This window comes from Vicugna pacos, unplaced genomic scaffold (assembly GCF_048564905.1).
Source record: "Vicugna pacos unplaced genomic scaffold, VicPac4 scaffold_107, whole genome shotgun sequence".
In the NCBI taxonomy this organism is placed as follows: Eukaryota; Metazoa; Chordata; class Mammalia; order Artiodactyla; family Camelidae; genus Vicugna; species Vicugna pacos.
Genome location: NW_027328787.1, coordinates 266518 through 281968, shown reverse-complemented (window position 1 = coordinate 281968; position 15451 = coordinate 266518). Strand labels below are relative to the sequence as shown.

The 15451-nt window shown below is 42.4% G+C and overlaps 1 protein-coding gene across 4 annotated transcripts in view; it reads right to left on the bottom strand.

The window, feature by feature from the left end:
* Positions 1-5604: 5604 nt before the first annotated feature.
* The window catches only part of LOC140694882 (trafficking protein particle complex subunit 9-like), a 230532-nt gene continuing 220685 nt past the window's right edge, over positions 5605-15451 (bottom strand). For all 4 annotated transcript variants that reach the window (XM_072957906.1, XM_072957907.1, XM_072957904.1 and 1 more), the window contains one exon: positions 5605-6131. In XM_072957906.1, coding sequence (XP_072814007.1) covers positions 5883-6131 — 249 coding nt within the window. In that variant the 3' untranslated portion in view covers positions 5605-5882. The remainder of the gene's footprint in view (positions 6132-15451) is intronic.

Here is a 15451-nt window from a genome sequence, read left to right as displayed (position 1 = left end):
TCACTGTAAAACCGAGTTGGAGCTTGTACCTCCCCATATATTTGTATGGAGTGGAGTTGGCAACTGAAAAGAAACTTTGTGTTCCCTTCAAGCTAGGTGAAGGACGGCTTTCACACACACTTATCTCTCAGAACTGAGCACGTGGAGAGACGTTCGTTCATCCAGCACAAAGGGAACGGGTTGCAGGAGAAACCCTTACTCTGGTTTCTCAGTCTGTTTCCTAGTGCCGGTTTGAAGTGCCTGCCGTTTTCACTGTAAAACCGAGTTGGAGCTTGTACCTCCCCATATATATGTATGGAGTGGAGTTGGCAACTGAAAAGAAACTTTGTGTTCCCTTCAAGCTAGGTGAAGGACGGCTTTCACACACACTTATCTCTCAGAACTGAGCATGTGGGGAGACCTTCGTTCATCCAGCACAAAGGGAACGGGTTGCAGGAGAAACCCTTACTCTGGTTTCTCAGTCTGTTTCCTAGTGCCGGTTTGAAGTGCCTGCCGTTTTCACTGTAAAACCGAGTTGGAGCTTGTACCTCCCCATATATATGTATGGAGTGGAGTAGGCAACTGAAAAGAAACTTTATGTTCCCTTCAAGCTAGGTGAAGGACGGCTTTCACACACACTTATCTCTCAGAACTGAGCATGTGGAGAGACGTTCGTTCATCCAGCACATAGGGAACGGGTTGCAGGAGAAACCCTTACTCTGGTTTCTCAGTCTGTTTCCTAGTGCCGGTTTGAAGTGCCTGCCGTTTTCACTGTAAAACCGAGTTGGAGCTTGTACCTCCCCATATATATGTATGGAGTGGAGTTGGCAAATGAAAAGAAACTTTGTGTTCCCTTCAAGCTAGGTGAAGGACGGCTTTCACACACACTTATCTCTCAGAACTGAGCATGTGGGGAGACATTCGTTCATCCAGCACAAAGGGAACGGGTTGCAGGAGAAACCCTTACTCTGGTTTCTCAGTCTGTTTCCTAGTGCCGGTTTGAAGTGCCTGCCGTTTTCACTGTAAAACCGAGTTGGAGCTTGTACCTCCCCATATATATGTATGGAGTGGAGTTGGCAACTGAAAAGAAACTTTGTGTTCCCTTCAAGGTAGGTGAAGGACGGCTTTCACACACACATATCTCTCAGAACTGAGCATGTGGAGAGACGTTCGTTCATCCAGCACAAAGGGAACGGTTTGCAGGAGAAACCCTTACTCTGGATTCTGAGACGGTTTCCTAGTGCCGGTTTGAAGTGCCTGCCGTTTTCACTGTAAAACCGAGTTGGAGCTTGTACCTCCCCATATATATGTACGGAGTGGAGTTGGCAACTGAAAAGAAACTTTGTGTTCCCTTCAAGCTAGGTGAAGGACGGCTTTCACACTCATTTGCTCTCAGACATGAGTATGTGGAGAGACCTTCGTTCATCCAGCACAAAGGGAAAAGATTGCAGGAGAAACCCTTACTCTGGTTTCTCAGTCTGTTTCTTAGTGCCGGTTTGAAGTGCCTGCCGTTTTCACTGTAAAACCGAGTTGGAGCTTGTACCTCCCCATATATATGTATGGAGTGGAGTTGGCAACTGAAAAGAAACTTTGTGTTCCCTTCAAGCTAGGTGAAGGACGGCTTTCACACACACTTATCTCTCAGAACTGAGCATGTGGAGAGACGTTCGTTCATCCAGCACAAAGGGAACGGGTTGCAGGAGAAACCCTTACTCTGGTTTCTCAGTCTGTTTCCTAGTGCCGGTTTGAAGTGCCTGCCGTTTTCACTGTAAAACCGAGTTGGAGCTTGTACCTCCCCATATATATGTATGGAGTGGAGTTGGCAACTGAAAAGAAACTTTGTGTTCCCTTCAAGCTAGGTGAAGGACGGCTTTCACACACACTTATCTCTCAGAACTGAGCATGTGGAGAGACGTTCGTTCATCCAGCACAAAGGGAACGGGTTGCAGGAGAAACCCTTACTCTGGTTTCTCAGTCTGTTTCCTAGTGCCGGTTTGAAGTGCCTGCCGTTTTCACTGTAAAACCGAGTTGGAGCTTGTACCTCCCCATATATTTGTATGGAGTGGAGTTGGCAACTGAAAAGAAACTTTGTGTTCCCTTCAAGCTAGGTGAAGGACGGCTTTCACACACACTTATCTCTCAGAACTGAGCACGTGGAGAGACGTTCGTTCATCCAGCACAAAGGGAACGGGTTGCAGGAGAAACCCTTACTCTGGTTTCTCAGTCTGTTTCCTAGTGCCGGTTTGAAGTGCCTGCCGTTTTCACTGTAAAACCGAGTTGGAGCTTGTACCTCCCCATATATATGTATGGAGTGGAGTTGGCAACTGAAAAGAAACTTTGTGTTCCCTTCAAGCTAGGTGAAGGACGGCTTTCACACACACTTATCTCTCAGAACTGAGCATGTGGGGAGACCTTCGTTCATCCAGCACAAAGGGAACGGGTTGCAGGAGAAACCCTTACTCTGGTTTCTCAGTCTGTTTCCTAGTGCCGGTTTGAAGTGCCTGCCGTTTTCACTGTAAAACCGAGTTGCAGCTTGTACCTCCCCATATATATGTATGGAATGGAGTTGGCAACTGAAAAGAAACTTTTTGTTCCCTTCAAGCTAGGTGAAGGACGGCTTTCACACACACTTATCTCTCAGAACTGAGCATGTGGAGAGACGTTCGTTCATCCAGCACAAAGGGAACGGGTTGCAGGAGAAACCCTTACTCTGGATTCTGAGTCTGTTTCCTAGTGCCGGTTTGAAGTGCCTGCCGTTTTCACTGTAAAACCGAGTTGGAGCTTGTACCTCCCCATATATATGTATGGAGTGGAGTTGGCAACTGAAAAGAAACTTTGTGTTCCCTTCAAGCTAGGTGAAGGACGGCTTTCACACTCATTTATCTCTCAGACCTGAGTATGTGGAGAGACCTTCGTTCATCCAGCACAAAAGCAACGGGTTGCAGGAGAAACCCTTACTCTGGTTTCTCAGTCTGTTTCCTAGCGCCGGTTTGATGTGCCTGCCGTTTTCACTGTAAAACGGTGTTGGAGCTTGTACCTCCCCATATATATGTATGGAGTGGAGTTGGCAACTGAAAAGAAACTTTGTGTTCCCTTCAAGCTAGGTGAAGGACGGCTTTCACACACACTTATCTCTCAGAACTGAGCATGTGGAGAGACTTTCGTTCATCCAGCACAAAGGGAACGGGTTGCAGGAGAAACCCTTACTGTGGTTTCTCAGTCTGTTTCCTAGTGCCGGTTTGAATTTCATGCGGTTTGCACTCTAAAACCGAGTTGGAGGTTGTTCCTCCCCATATTTATGTATGGACCATATGCCGACACAAAAGAAGAGATTGTAGTAAATATAAAGTGGCTGAAATCAATGTCCGGAAAACCTAGCTAAGTTTCCTAAATGTCCCAACTTATCTTACCACAGGACTGCTGCATCAAGAATGGGGCAAATAGCACCTTGTGAATTTTTTTTAATAAATAAATAATGATCCACTTCCTACCACCGGCAATTATGATAAGACTGAGTATAAGTTCTTACAACAAATAGTGTAGAAATCATAATTTCTACTTGATTCAAACCACTTCTTCTATAAAATTTGCATCTTTTTTCTTCAGACGGATTTGTGCCATTTGACCTAGTGATAAAATTTTCAACTTGCTTTTATTAAAAGTATTCACCATAGTGAGAGTTTATTATATCAACTATTCTTTTATGGGAAACCCTTGTGCCTTGTCACTCTGTTTCATAATATTTCCTGTGGAAAATTCAATCCTTCATTCAGGAAAAGTCTGAGCAATATTTCTCATGGAAATCCGTCCTAAACTGCAACCCAAGAAAATGAAATTGACACTGAGCAGCCCGTGAAGCCGGCAGACACATGCAGTGCACTGTTGTGTTCCCGCCTCGTATTTCTGTAACCAGCAGGGAAATTTGTATCTCAAGAAATAGACAAACAATTTTCAGGACCTGAGCACACAGTTTCCCTTTCAGGGTTTAGTGGGCTTCCATTTAATTCTATGAGAAATGTTTAAAACAACAGGACAACAGCTGAGATAGGGTTTAAAATAACTTTTATTTCAGTGAAAATAAAGCCAACTGACTGTTATCATTTTTACTTTATTTGATCTCACTCTCTTACTTTACCTTCCCAACCTCCTCCACAAAATGATGGTGAACATCCCCTCCTGGGTCAGAAATCTAAGTAGAATTTACCAATCACATTGAGGTGTGCTTTGTTGTTTTATTTTTCAAAACAACCATGTTTCATTCATATGATTTAATAATTAAGATCAGAAACAAAGTCTACTCAATAAATGGTAGACAACACATGTCGTCATAGCTGCTCATCAGGTTTGGCCCCACGTTACACACTTTTACATGGACATGTGCCATGTGCTGTCATGGGAAACGGTGAGTGGGGACAGGGCCTCTGCTCTCACAGGGCACACAGCCTGGTGGGGCAGGCGGTGTTCAATCATTGCCCTTTTGTCTTTAATATACTTACAAATTATGGGAAATGCTATTTAAAAAGAACAAAATGAGTCACTGAAAGTGAAAAATACAAGGACAGTATTTAGGCTGAGGGAAGACAGGGAATCTCTTTGAAGATCTGACACTCCACTGAGACCCAAAGGACAACTCTGGCACTGAAGGTGAAGGGCAGGGACACACTGATAAAGGGCTGAAATCCAGAATATACCAAAATTTCTTTACACTCAACAAGAAGGATGAATAACCTGATTAAAAAATGAGCAAAATGCCTGAACACACACCTCATCAAAGAAGAAATCTGGATGCCAAAGAAGCCTTTGGAAAGATGCTCCACAGCACCTGTCATCAAGGGGATGCAGACTGAAACAGCGAGATACCACTGCACACCTGTCAGAACTGCCAAAATGCAGAACACTGACAGCACCGAATGCTGGTGAGGATGTGGAGCACCAGAAATTATAATGCATTGTTGGTGGGAATGATAAATGGCCCAGGTACTTTGGAAGACGGTCTGGCAATTTTTTACAGAGCTAGACGTAATTCTAACATATGATCCGGCAACTGTGCTCCTTGGTGTTTACTCGATGAAATGGAAACTTATGTTCACACACAAATCTGCATACAGATGTTAATAGCAGCTTTATTCATACTCAACAGGATTCAGAAGCAACTAAGCTCTTCTTCAGTAGGTGAATGGATAAATAAACTGTGGTCCCGCCAGAAAATGGACTATTATTTGGTGCTAAAATGAAATGAGTTATCAAGGAATGAAAAGACATGGAGGAACCTTAAATGCATATTACCAAGTGAAAGAAGCCAATCTGGGAAGTTTCAGCAACTGTCTGATTCCAACTGTATGGTGTTCTGGGAAAGGGAAAAACACAGAGACTGAAAGATCAGTGGCTGCCAGAGGCTAGAGGGGAAAGAGCAATGAATGAGGTGCAGCACGGAGCATTTTAAGGTCACTAAGACACACGACTCTGTATGATGCTGTGATGGTGGATACATGTCATTGTACATCTGTCCAAACCCACAGAGTGCACAACACAATGTGTAAATCCTAGTGTCAACTATGGGCTATGGGTGATGATGACATGTCAGTGTAGGTTCACCCATTGTCACAAATGTACACTCTGGTGCAGGTGTCAATATTGAGGAGGCTGTGGGGGCAAACTGCAGTTCATACACCCAATCCAGCCCCAGCCACCGCTGTTAATAAAGCTCTATGGGTGTGTGGACTATCTGGCTGTTCTGGCATCTAAACAGTAGAGCTGAGCAGCTGCACCAGAGATCAGGAGGTTTTCAGACCCTGAAATATTTACCCCCAAGCCCTTGAAAGGAAAAGTCTGCTGAGCCCTGTTCTAAATGAATCAAGATTCACCCTGATGAGGCAGGACAGCAGGGCCCAAACCAGGCATGGTTAATGGGGCTGAAGCAATGTTTTAGTTCCAACACATTTGCTGAAGTCCTGCAAGTCCAGTGACAGACTGTAGCCAGGAAGTGTCCGCAGGAGGAGTCGGGAGCAGGCCTTCCCGCCAGGCTCCGGGATGCCGGGGGCCGCGTGCCGCACGGGGGCCACCCGCTTGAAGAAGGTGGACTTGCAGTGGAAGCCGATCAACTCGTAGAGCTCGGAGAGGATGCTGCACGGCTGAATTTTCTCCTCGGAACGCTGAAGCACAGGGAGAAAAGCAACAAGCATCTGAATGAAACACGTAAGTGAAAAAAGACCCATAAAAATGGTTTTCCCTTAAAACAGAGACCCGATGACACAGGAAGGAAGAGGAAGGCTGACTTAGTGCACTGATGGGATCGGATGCAGAAACGCAGGGAAGCAGCACTGTGCAGACACTCCAGACCCCCTCTGGGCCCCACCTCTCCGCATTCCACCTGTCCCTTTACTAGAAAAGCCCGTATTCCCTGAAATAGAGGAATCTGCTACCTAAACATGGGACACAGAGAAGGGAAAGAGGAAAAGGAAGGGAAAGTAAAGGAACAACAGTTCATCTAGACCCTAGGGTCTGGGCGGGACTTTCACCAAACACACAACTTCTCAAAGCACAGAGCGCACAGGGAGAGGCTGACAGAGTGATTGCGACTTCTGCTCCTAAAGCACCCAGCTACCTGTCAGCACACGCTGCGCCCATTACTGAATCATTACAATCATCTCAGAAACAACTACTACCCCGGCTCACAGGCAAGGAAATCTGAAACTCAGGGAGGAATTATTATCATCCTGGACAAAGTCCCACAGCCCAGTAGTCTCAGAGCCTCCGACAGATCCTGGGCTAAAATGCTCCTCATCACCACGGGCCCTGAGACTCAGGCTGAGGCCACGTCAGGTCTGCACGGGCCCAGAGCACAGTCTGTGGGACAGGGAATGCTCCCACTCGAAGTGCCAGGTCAAGGCCCTCAGGAACTTGTGTAATGAAACCAAATCCCCAAACTCATTTCCAACCCACTGCCCTGTCCGGGAGGACTGCTCGGCACAACTGCGCTGTCACCTGTGCACAGGCTGAGCAAGGGGCCCAGACAGTGATGTGACATCCCAGTGGAAGTGGCTCGGAGACCACTTCATCACAGGACAGATTCTCCCGGCTTCCAACGTTAACTCTCCATTCCATTTCCAACTGGAAAGTAAGTTTAGACTTGTTTTCCTCTCTTAGAAACAAAGAGAGCGGTAACATCAGAGGGAAACTCAAGACAGAGGAAGAGTCTCCTGGTCATTTGCAAGGATAGGCCGGGGAGGGAACAGAGACAGGGATCAGAAAGACCCGTGTTCCAGTCCAAAGTCTGCACGTCACTCGCTTTGACAGTTTCCTTTTTAATACAGGTGATAAAATCTAATTATGATTTTTGGGAAAACTAAATGAAATAACGTATTCCACTAGCATAGGTGTAAAATCCTCCATGAGTGTTCCAGAAATGGACGTGATCGTGGTTAGTTACTGTCTGCCAATTCTTGTGTTCTCAGCTCACATCACCCAACCAGAGATGTGCGAGAGATTGCCTCACCAGCCAGCAGCCTTCTCCAACTTGGAAACTTACAGTGTCCGAAGAGCAGGCAGTGTTGGATGCTTTGCGGCACTCTGGAGGTAGCACTCCAGTGATGACTTTAAAAAGCTGGGGAGAATTTAGGGGACCATACAGTTCAAATACAGAGTACTCATTCCATGTCTACAAATATTCATCTCTAGCCATGATGAGTAAGAGAGGAAATACATATTCAAACATACATCATTTTCCCACATAAGTGCATCAAAACAATTTGGAAAGAGTGTAACTTTCTTCTCTAGATCACACAGCGGGGATTACAAGGTTTGTACTGACAGCCCTACTTGTAAATCATCTGCAAACGTAACTGGGTCCACTATCAGTCATCATAATTTGAAGGGAATGTTAGAAAAGAAAAAAGCCAAGCTAATACTCTCCAATCTTTTGTTTGGTTACGATGTCACAGAGGAGATGGACAGCTCAATAAGGAACCACTCTGCCGTGATCACGGAGCCGGGGAGCGGGATGTGCGGCAAGATGTATGACGCAGCCGCAACTGTGCCCATGATTCTAGGCAGGTACCCAAAGTCACCTTGACAAGGTGTGAAACGTTTATGCCCACGTCCTCATAACCTGACATGTATTAAGGAGAAATGGAAACTTATAAACGGCCAATACCCTTGGTGGATACACCGTCCAAAGAGCAAAGTCACAGTTTGACAACTGGCCATCCCGGTACCTTGGGATTCATTCTTGAAGAACCTTAAAAACCACTCCTCTGTCCTCAAGAAGTGCTGCCTACTAGTCCTATCTTTGGCTCATGGATACCACATGTTGAAGTGAACTTCAATGTCTGCACAGATTTGACTGTCTTTCTCCAGGTTCACTTGTCCATTCTGAAGAGGCCTGAGCTAAGTCCAAATTCCTTAAGATTAATTCCCTCCAGTGACAACTCAACGAGCCTGTAATTACAAGCCAACTGAACAGGACTGTCCTCAGCGAAAAATGTCACCAACCCTTCACTGCTTTCTTAAACTCCTCTCCTGGTTAATTGCAACATACTAACACCACCCTCCACCAAGTTCCCCAACTATGTCAAATAGAAAGTAAGGTCCATAAAAGAGGAGACAACTCCATAGTCACCTTTGAATTCCTAGCATAAAGTAATGTCAATAAATAGAACTATGATTATGGCTTCTTTCCTTTAAAACCTTTCTGGTTATTTAAATGAGACCATGGAAGGGAGGTGTTTGAGTCCAGTATCTTGATCCAGAAGACTCTGGAGGCCTTTTTCAGAATGGCTGTCCACTGATTCATTCAAAACACACCTTCTCTTTCCGGGAGGAGCTGTGATTTTCTGCCATGGGTTTGTGGTCACTCTCATGCCAGAACAGCTTTAAACTAAATCCTTACTTTGGATATGTTATTTTTCCCGCTTCCAAAAAATTTTACTTTCCTTACTTCCTTGCCTTGAGGAATGCTTTTATTCTTTTCTTTCTAATTCAACCTTTTATAAAGCAGGATTCTCAGGATGTGTTTGGCCTTATATAAGAACAGCCATCCAACTCCCAGTGTGAGAGGCCACAGGCTCACCTCCTGCCCTCCTGCCAGGGCAACTGAAACTCAGTTCAGGAGCCAACCGGCACCCCAGGGCTTCTAAGGCTCACGTATCTCCCAGAATCCCTGCTTTCTGGTTTGTCTTGGCTTCTGAGAATTTCCCCTCACTTTCTTGACAATTAGCTGTGCAGCTTGAAAGATGAGGAAGGAAGGTTTTATTTCTTAATCAGAATTTAAAGGAACTTATGTAATGAAGCTTTTCACGAGTTTCTAGAACCCTCCATTGCTGAGACAGAAAACACACAAGATATTTTCTAAATTTAGCTATCATGTGCATTTTTTCTTTGCTTTTGTTTTGTTAACTGCTAATAGACATTTTTTAATTAAAAAATAAAATAAGGTCCCAAATAAGATAGAAAATTGAAGGGGCAAACAAAATTAAAGAGCAAAGACAGAAAAATGATAAGTACTCTACAAAGTTAATAGAATAAATACACTATGGATCAGACCAGCAATTCTCAGTAACAGCTAATTGAAAACTGACCATGAGGTAAAACGTCTCTCCTGTCAGGAGATGACCAACAGAAAATAGAATTAAATCAACAACCTAAAATTCTAAGTCTGGCGAGGTATAGAAGTCTACCAGCTAAGTGTGTCTTCTTCTGGAAAAGAGGGAGACTCACCAGCTCTTTTCTGTGGAGCCTGAGCCCAGGGGAGGACAGTGAAGTGTGTTCTGTAAGTACCCAATTAGCAAAGTGAGTGATGAATAAAGAGATGTGAGCTTTGATGAGAGATGATACTACTATTCACTTGTCCTGTAAAGTATGTCTTCGCGTTCAGAGATCAATATCTCAGCAGGAAAATGCACAGCCCGGGACCAGACCACTTCTGTGATTGTGACACTGCACTTAGATGTCTCAAGGGCACCTCCAACTCCACCTGCAAAGAGCTAACTTCACGGTGTTCCTCCCATAGCCATCCTGCCCAGGGCCCTTGGTCGGGGGCAAGGTCTCCCTGCCTCTCCCAGCTCAGGCCAATCACTCACAGATGTGACAAGACCCCTCCTTCAGGGGCAAATTTCCTCAGTCAACGAGATCCACCACCCACACCTGTCCTACCAGGTACTCACTGGCACTCCCTCAGCACTGACTCTGTGCTGGGGACCATGCTGCACACTGTGCACACGTTATCTCACTGGATCTACACAGCAGTCCTGGGAGTTCGGTACATCACTGCTTCTATTGATTAGATAAATTGTTTCACTTCCTTGGGTGTGTCATCCAAAGTGACACGGCTACTGAGCCACAAACCTGGGACTGAAAATCACTTGAAAATTGAACACTGCTACACCTCGCAGCCACCCTACTCTGACTCATCACATCACCTCCTGCCGAGCCTTCTAAATGTTTCTAAGCATTCTACAAGACAAAAGTGATCTACGAGAGCATCGCACTAGCCTACTTAAAATCTGTCAATGACGGTCCACTGCTCTTAGGAGAAAGCCCCACCGGGCCTGAGCACAGCCCAACGGCCCGGCATCCGCTTTCCCTGCGCGGCCGCGCCGCCTCACCCACCACGCAGCTCTACACGTGCAGCGTCCAGGACAGGGATGCTGACTCCGTACAACCCGGGGCTCGTCTCACTCAAACAATGATCACCCTCTTCAGTGGTTACCTTCTTCAATACTGAATCTCAGAAAAATATTTTCTCTGGATGAATCAATATCTTTTTCCTTACAACTTCCCATCATTGATAATGAGCTCCCCCCAAAAGAGAGAAGACCTAATCCTCAGTCTCCTTATCTGTAAAGTGCAAATAACAGGGAAATATGAGAGGTTTTATTAGAAGTAATATTCATGTGAGGCTGAGGGACAATTCCCAACATACAGTAAGTACTCAATATGTGCTTACTTAATATTAATAAGAATAGATTACATTCCAGCAACCTTAAATCAATGCTTTATGGCTTTGTCTAAAAGACTACCGACAAACTGTTGGACGAACTGTTTTGAGCAGATCAGCACAAGTGTACTGGGCAAGGTAAGCGCTGACTCCAGTTACAGCTGCAACCAACCAGCACTACGGGGCGGGAGCAGTTTGCTCAAACTCTTACATGTTGCTTGAGCATTTAGTTGTAGTTATTGAATAAAGACAGGTATTATTTACTCAAAGCTCCTGAAACATAAATCTTCAAAGATTGATGCAAATTATGTTTCAAGTACAACACTCTCACTAGAAATTACTTGAAAATTATAGTCTTAGCTCCTCCGCACATCAAAACAGCATTTTCCTAATGTATCTGACTATGTACTCTGAAAGGATTGTTTAAAAGAAATTAAGATGAAGCCATCCTGAATAAGATCTCAGTATCATCTACACAAACCCCACCCAAAGGTCTCATTTCTCACTTCCACATAGGTGTTCAGATGGCTTAAGCTGGGTCTTGGTTTCTTATGACACGGGGGTGGGAAGAATTGTGGATAGATCAATGTAGCAAATATAAACCTAGGGTATTTGCTATGTAGGAATCCTAGAAATAAATAAATTGATATATATAGTCCCACCCTTATGAAGCTAAGCCGTTCCATTTACAACTGCATAAAAAATAAAATGAGAGATACATTTAACAAAAGTTTACAAGATTTGTACATTGAATATTTTGAAGTATCACCAAAAAAAATTTAAAATATCTTCATATATGGAAGGCATCCCATGATCATGCAATGGTAGAAAATATTGTTAAAAATGTTAAGACTTCCCAAAGTAATCTACATATTTAATGGAATCCCTATCAAAATTCCAGCTGACTTCTTTGCAAAAATTGAAAAACTGATCCCAAAATTCATATTGAAAGCAAGGGACCCAGGTCAGCCAAAACAATCTTGAAAAAGAAGAGCAAATTTGGAGGACTCACTCAAAGGTTACAGCAAATCTATAGCACTCAAGTCATTATGCTTCTGTCATAAGTTTGGATGCAGAAATCTATGAGACACAATAAAAAATCCTGGGGGGAAACTTACATTTACAGTCAGTTTTCCAGAAATGTGCCAACAACACTCCATTGAAAGTATAGTATATCCAACAAATGGAGCAGAGACACCTGGGTATCTGAAGGCAAAAGAATGAATCTGGAATCTGGACCCCGTATTTTATATAACAAATATTAATTCAAAATGGATCACAGACAGAAACGTAAAAACTAAATATATGAACTTTCTAAAAGAAGACATAGTATGAATCTTTGTGGTCATAGGATAGGCTATGGCTTCCTAGATACAATACCAAGAGCACAAGTGATAAAACAAAATAGATAAAATGGACTTCATCAAATTAAAATCATTTGTTACAAAGGACAACATCAAGAGTGTGAAATGAAAGGGGAAAGGGGTAGCTCAAATGATAGAGTGCGTGCTAAGGAAGAAAAACAAAATGAATAAATCTAATTACCTCCCCTATAAAGAAATTGTTTTAATGTTTAAAAAAATTAAAGTGAAATGACAATCTGCAGAATAGGAGAAAAATCTTGCAAAGCATATATCTAATAAGAGACTAGTATCCAGGATATAAAACAAATGCTGACAACTGAACAATACAAAGAAAATCGACCCAATTTTTTAATTTGCCAAGGATTTAAATAGATACACAATTGGCCAATAAGCATCTGAAAAGATGGTCAGCATCACTAGCGAAATCAAAATCAAAATGAGATCTCATTTTAAACTCACTAGGATGGTTATAATCAAAACATGGACAATAACAAGTGTCAGTCAGGAGGCAGAGAAATGGATACCCTCAATATGCAGCCGTTGGAAAGGGGCAATGGTGCAGCTTCTTTGGAAGAGCCCGATGTTTCCTCAAAAGGTTAGAGTTATGTGGCTGAGCAATTCCACTCCTACATGTAGAGTCATCCTTCAGTGTCCTCGGGGGTTTGGTTTCAGGAACCCCCCACCCTGGATACCATAATCCAAGGATGATCAAGTCCCTTTGCAATCAGCCATCTGGATCCATGAAGTGGAAACTACAGATATGGTGGGCCAACTGTACAGCCAACAGAATGGAAATGTATTCTCACAAAAACTTGCACATCAATATTCATAGCAGTATCATTCAGAGTAGCTAAAAGTCACTAAAAATATCCATCCATCAATGAATGGATAAACAAAATTACCAAGAATAGTCCCACAAACTTTTGGTAATTGAATCTTTGACAAAGGAGGTGAGAACATACAATTGAGCAAAGACAGCCTCTTCAGCAAATGGTGCAGGGAAAACTGCACAGCTGCATGTAAATCAATGAAGTTAGACTACCCCCTCACAACATACAAAAAAATGAATTCAAAATGGCTTAAAGACTTAAAACTGTAGACAAGACACTATAAACCTCTTAGAAGAAGACATAGGCAAAACATCTGACATATATCTGAACAATATTTTCCAAGAGCAGTCTACTCAAGCAATAGAAATACAAGCAAAAATATACAAGTGGGTTCTAATTAAACTTACAAGCTTTTGCACAGAAAAGAAAACAAAAATTAAAGCAAAAAGACAACCTATGGAGTGGGAGAAAATAGTTGCATTAAATGAAAGTGACAAGGGCTTAATTCCCAGAATATGTAAACAGCTTTTACACTTGATAAAAAAGAAAAACAAACAATTCAATCCAAAAATGGGCAGAAGACCTAAAGAAACATTTCTCCAATGAAGACATACAAATGGCCAATAGGCACATGAAAAAATGCTCAATATCATTATCAGAGAAATGCAAATCAAAACTGCAAACAAGTATCACCTTTCACCAGTCAGAATAGCCATCATTCAGAAGTTCATAGACACTAAATGCTGGAGAGGCTGTGGAGAATTGGGAACACTCCTACACTGTGGTGGGAATGCAGTTTGGTGGAGCCATTGTGGAAAACTGTATAGAGGTTCCTCAAAAGACAAAACCTTGGGGGCCCAGATGACACAGCAAACCCACTCCAGGGCATATATCCGAAAGGAAACGTAATTCAAAAAGACACTTTCACCCCAATGTTCACAGCAACATTATTTACAATATCAAGACATGGAAACAACCTAAATGTCCACTGACAGACGACTGGATAAAGAGGTTGTAGTATATATGTCCAATAGACTACTATTCAGCAATAAAATAATAATAAAATAATGCCATTTGCAGCAATATGAATGGACCAGGAGAATGACATTCTAAGTGAAATAAGCCAGAAAGAGAAAGAAAAATACCATATGAGATCGCTCACATGTGGAATCTAAAACAAAAAAAAACAAAAAACAAAAACAAAGGAACAAAAAGATAAACTTATCTACAGAACAGAAACAGACACAGAGACATAGAAACCAAACTATGGTTACCAGAGGGGAGAGGGTGTGGAATGAATAAATTGGGAGTTCAAGATTTGCAGATGCTGAGTATGTATACAATAAACAGCAAGTATATACTGTATAGCACAGGAGAATATATTTAATAACTTATAGTAACTTATGTTTAAAAAGAATATGAAAATGAATGCAGGTATGTTCCTATTTAACTGAAGTTTTGTGCTGTACACAAGAAAATGATGCAACACTATAAACTGACTAGACTTCAATGAAAATATTTTTAAATAGACCAAAAACGAAAAAAAAGGAAAAGGATATTATCAAACAAAAAGAATAATGTACTGATTCAGGCTACAATATGAATGAACTTTGAAAATTTATGCTAAAATAAGCCCGTCACAAAAGGGCAAATAGTGCCCTTTAAGGTGAACTGTATCTAAGCATTTATTGTACTACTCCTGTAAATTTTCCGGAGTTTTGAAGTCTATCAATATCAAAATAAAATGTATTATTCATTAAAAACTTAAAACCTTCCTCACAGGAGGGCTGTAATTATTAAATGCAGAAAAGCATGTAAAACTCTTGGAACAACAATTTTCACGTCCACACACAGTCACTGCTGTCACTGCCACTCAGAGTGTGGTGCCAGCGCTGATGAGAGCTGCCTCCACTCGCTCCCCTGCAGACAGGAGTGAAGGCCTGAGCTTTGACAGGCAGGGTTTGCGTGAACCTGGGTCAGCCACAGCCACGTCCCAGACTCTGCGTTACCCAAATTTCTTATACAAACTGCAACATGTAATGTAAACACTCTAGAGGGATGTATCTTACAACACAGGGAATACAGACAATGTTTTACAGTAACTATAAATGGAGCATCTATTGTACACCTGAAACATATATTTTAAATCAGCTATGTCTTTATAAAAAATTAAAAAATAATTTAAAAATGTTATCCCTTTAATATTCAATTTGGTTTTTAATTAACTACTAAACAGCTTAGAATATATAAAAGCATTTAAGTGTGATGTTTGTTTACATATTTATTTACTTCAGCCTCCTGCTAAAAGAGAAATTAAACAATTTTTTAAACACAGCTTAACAACC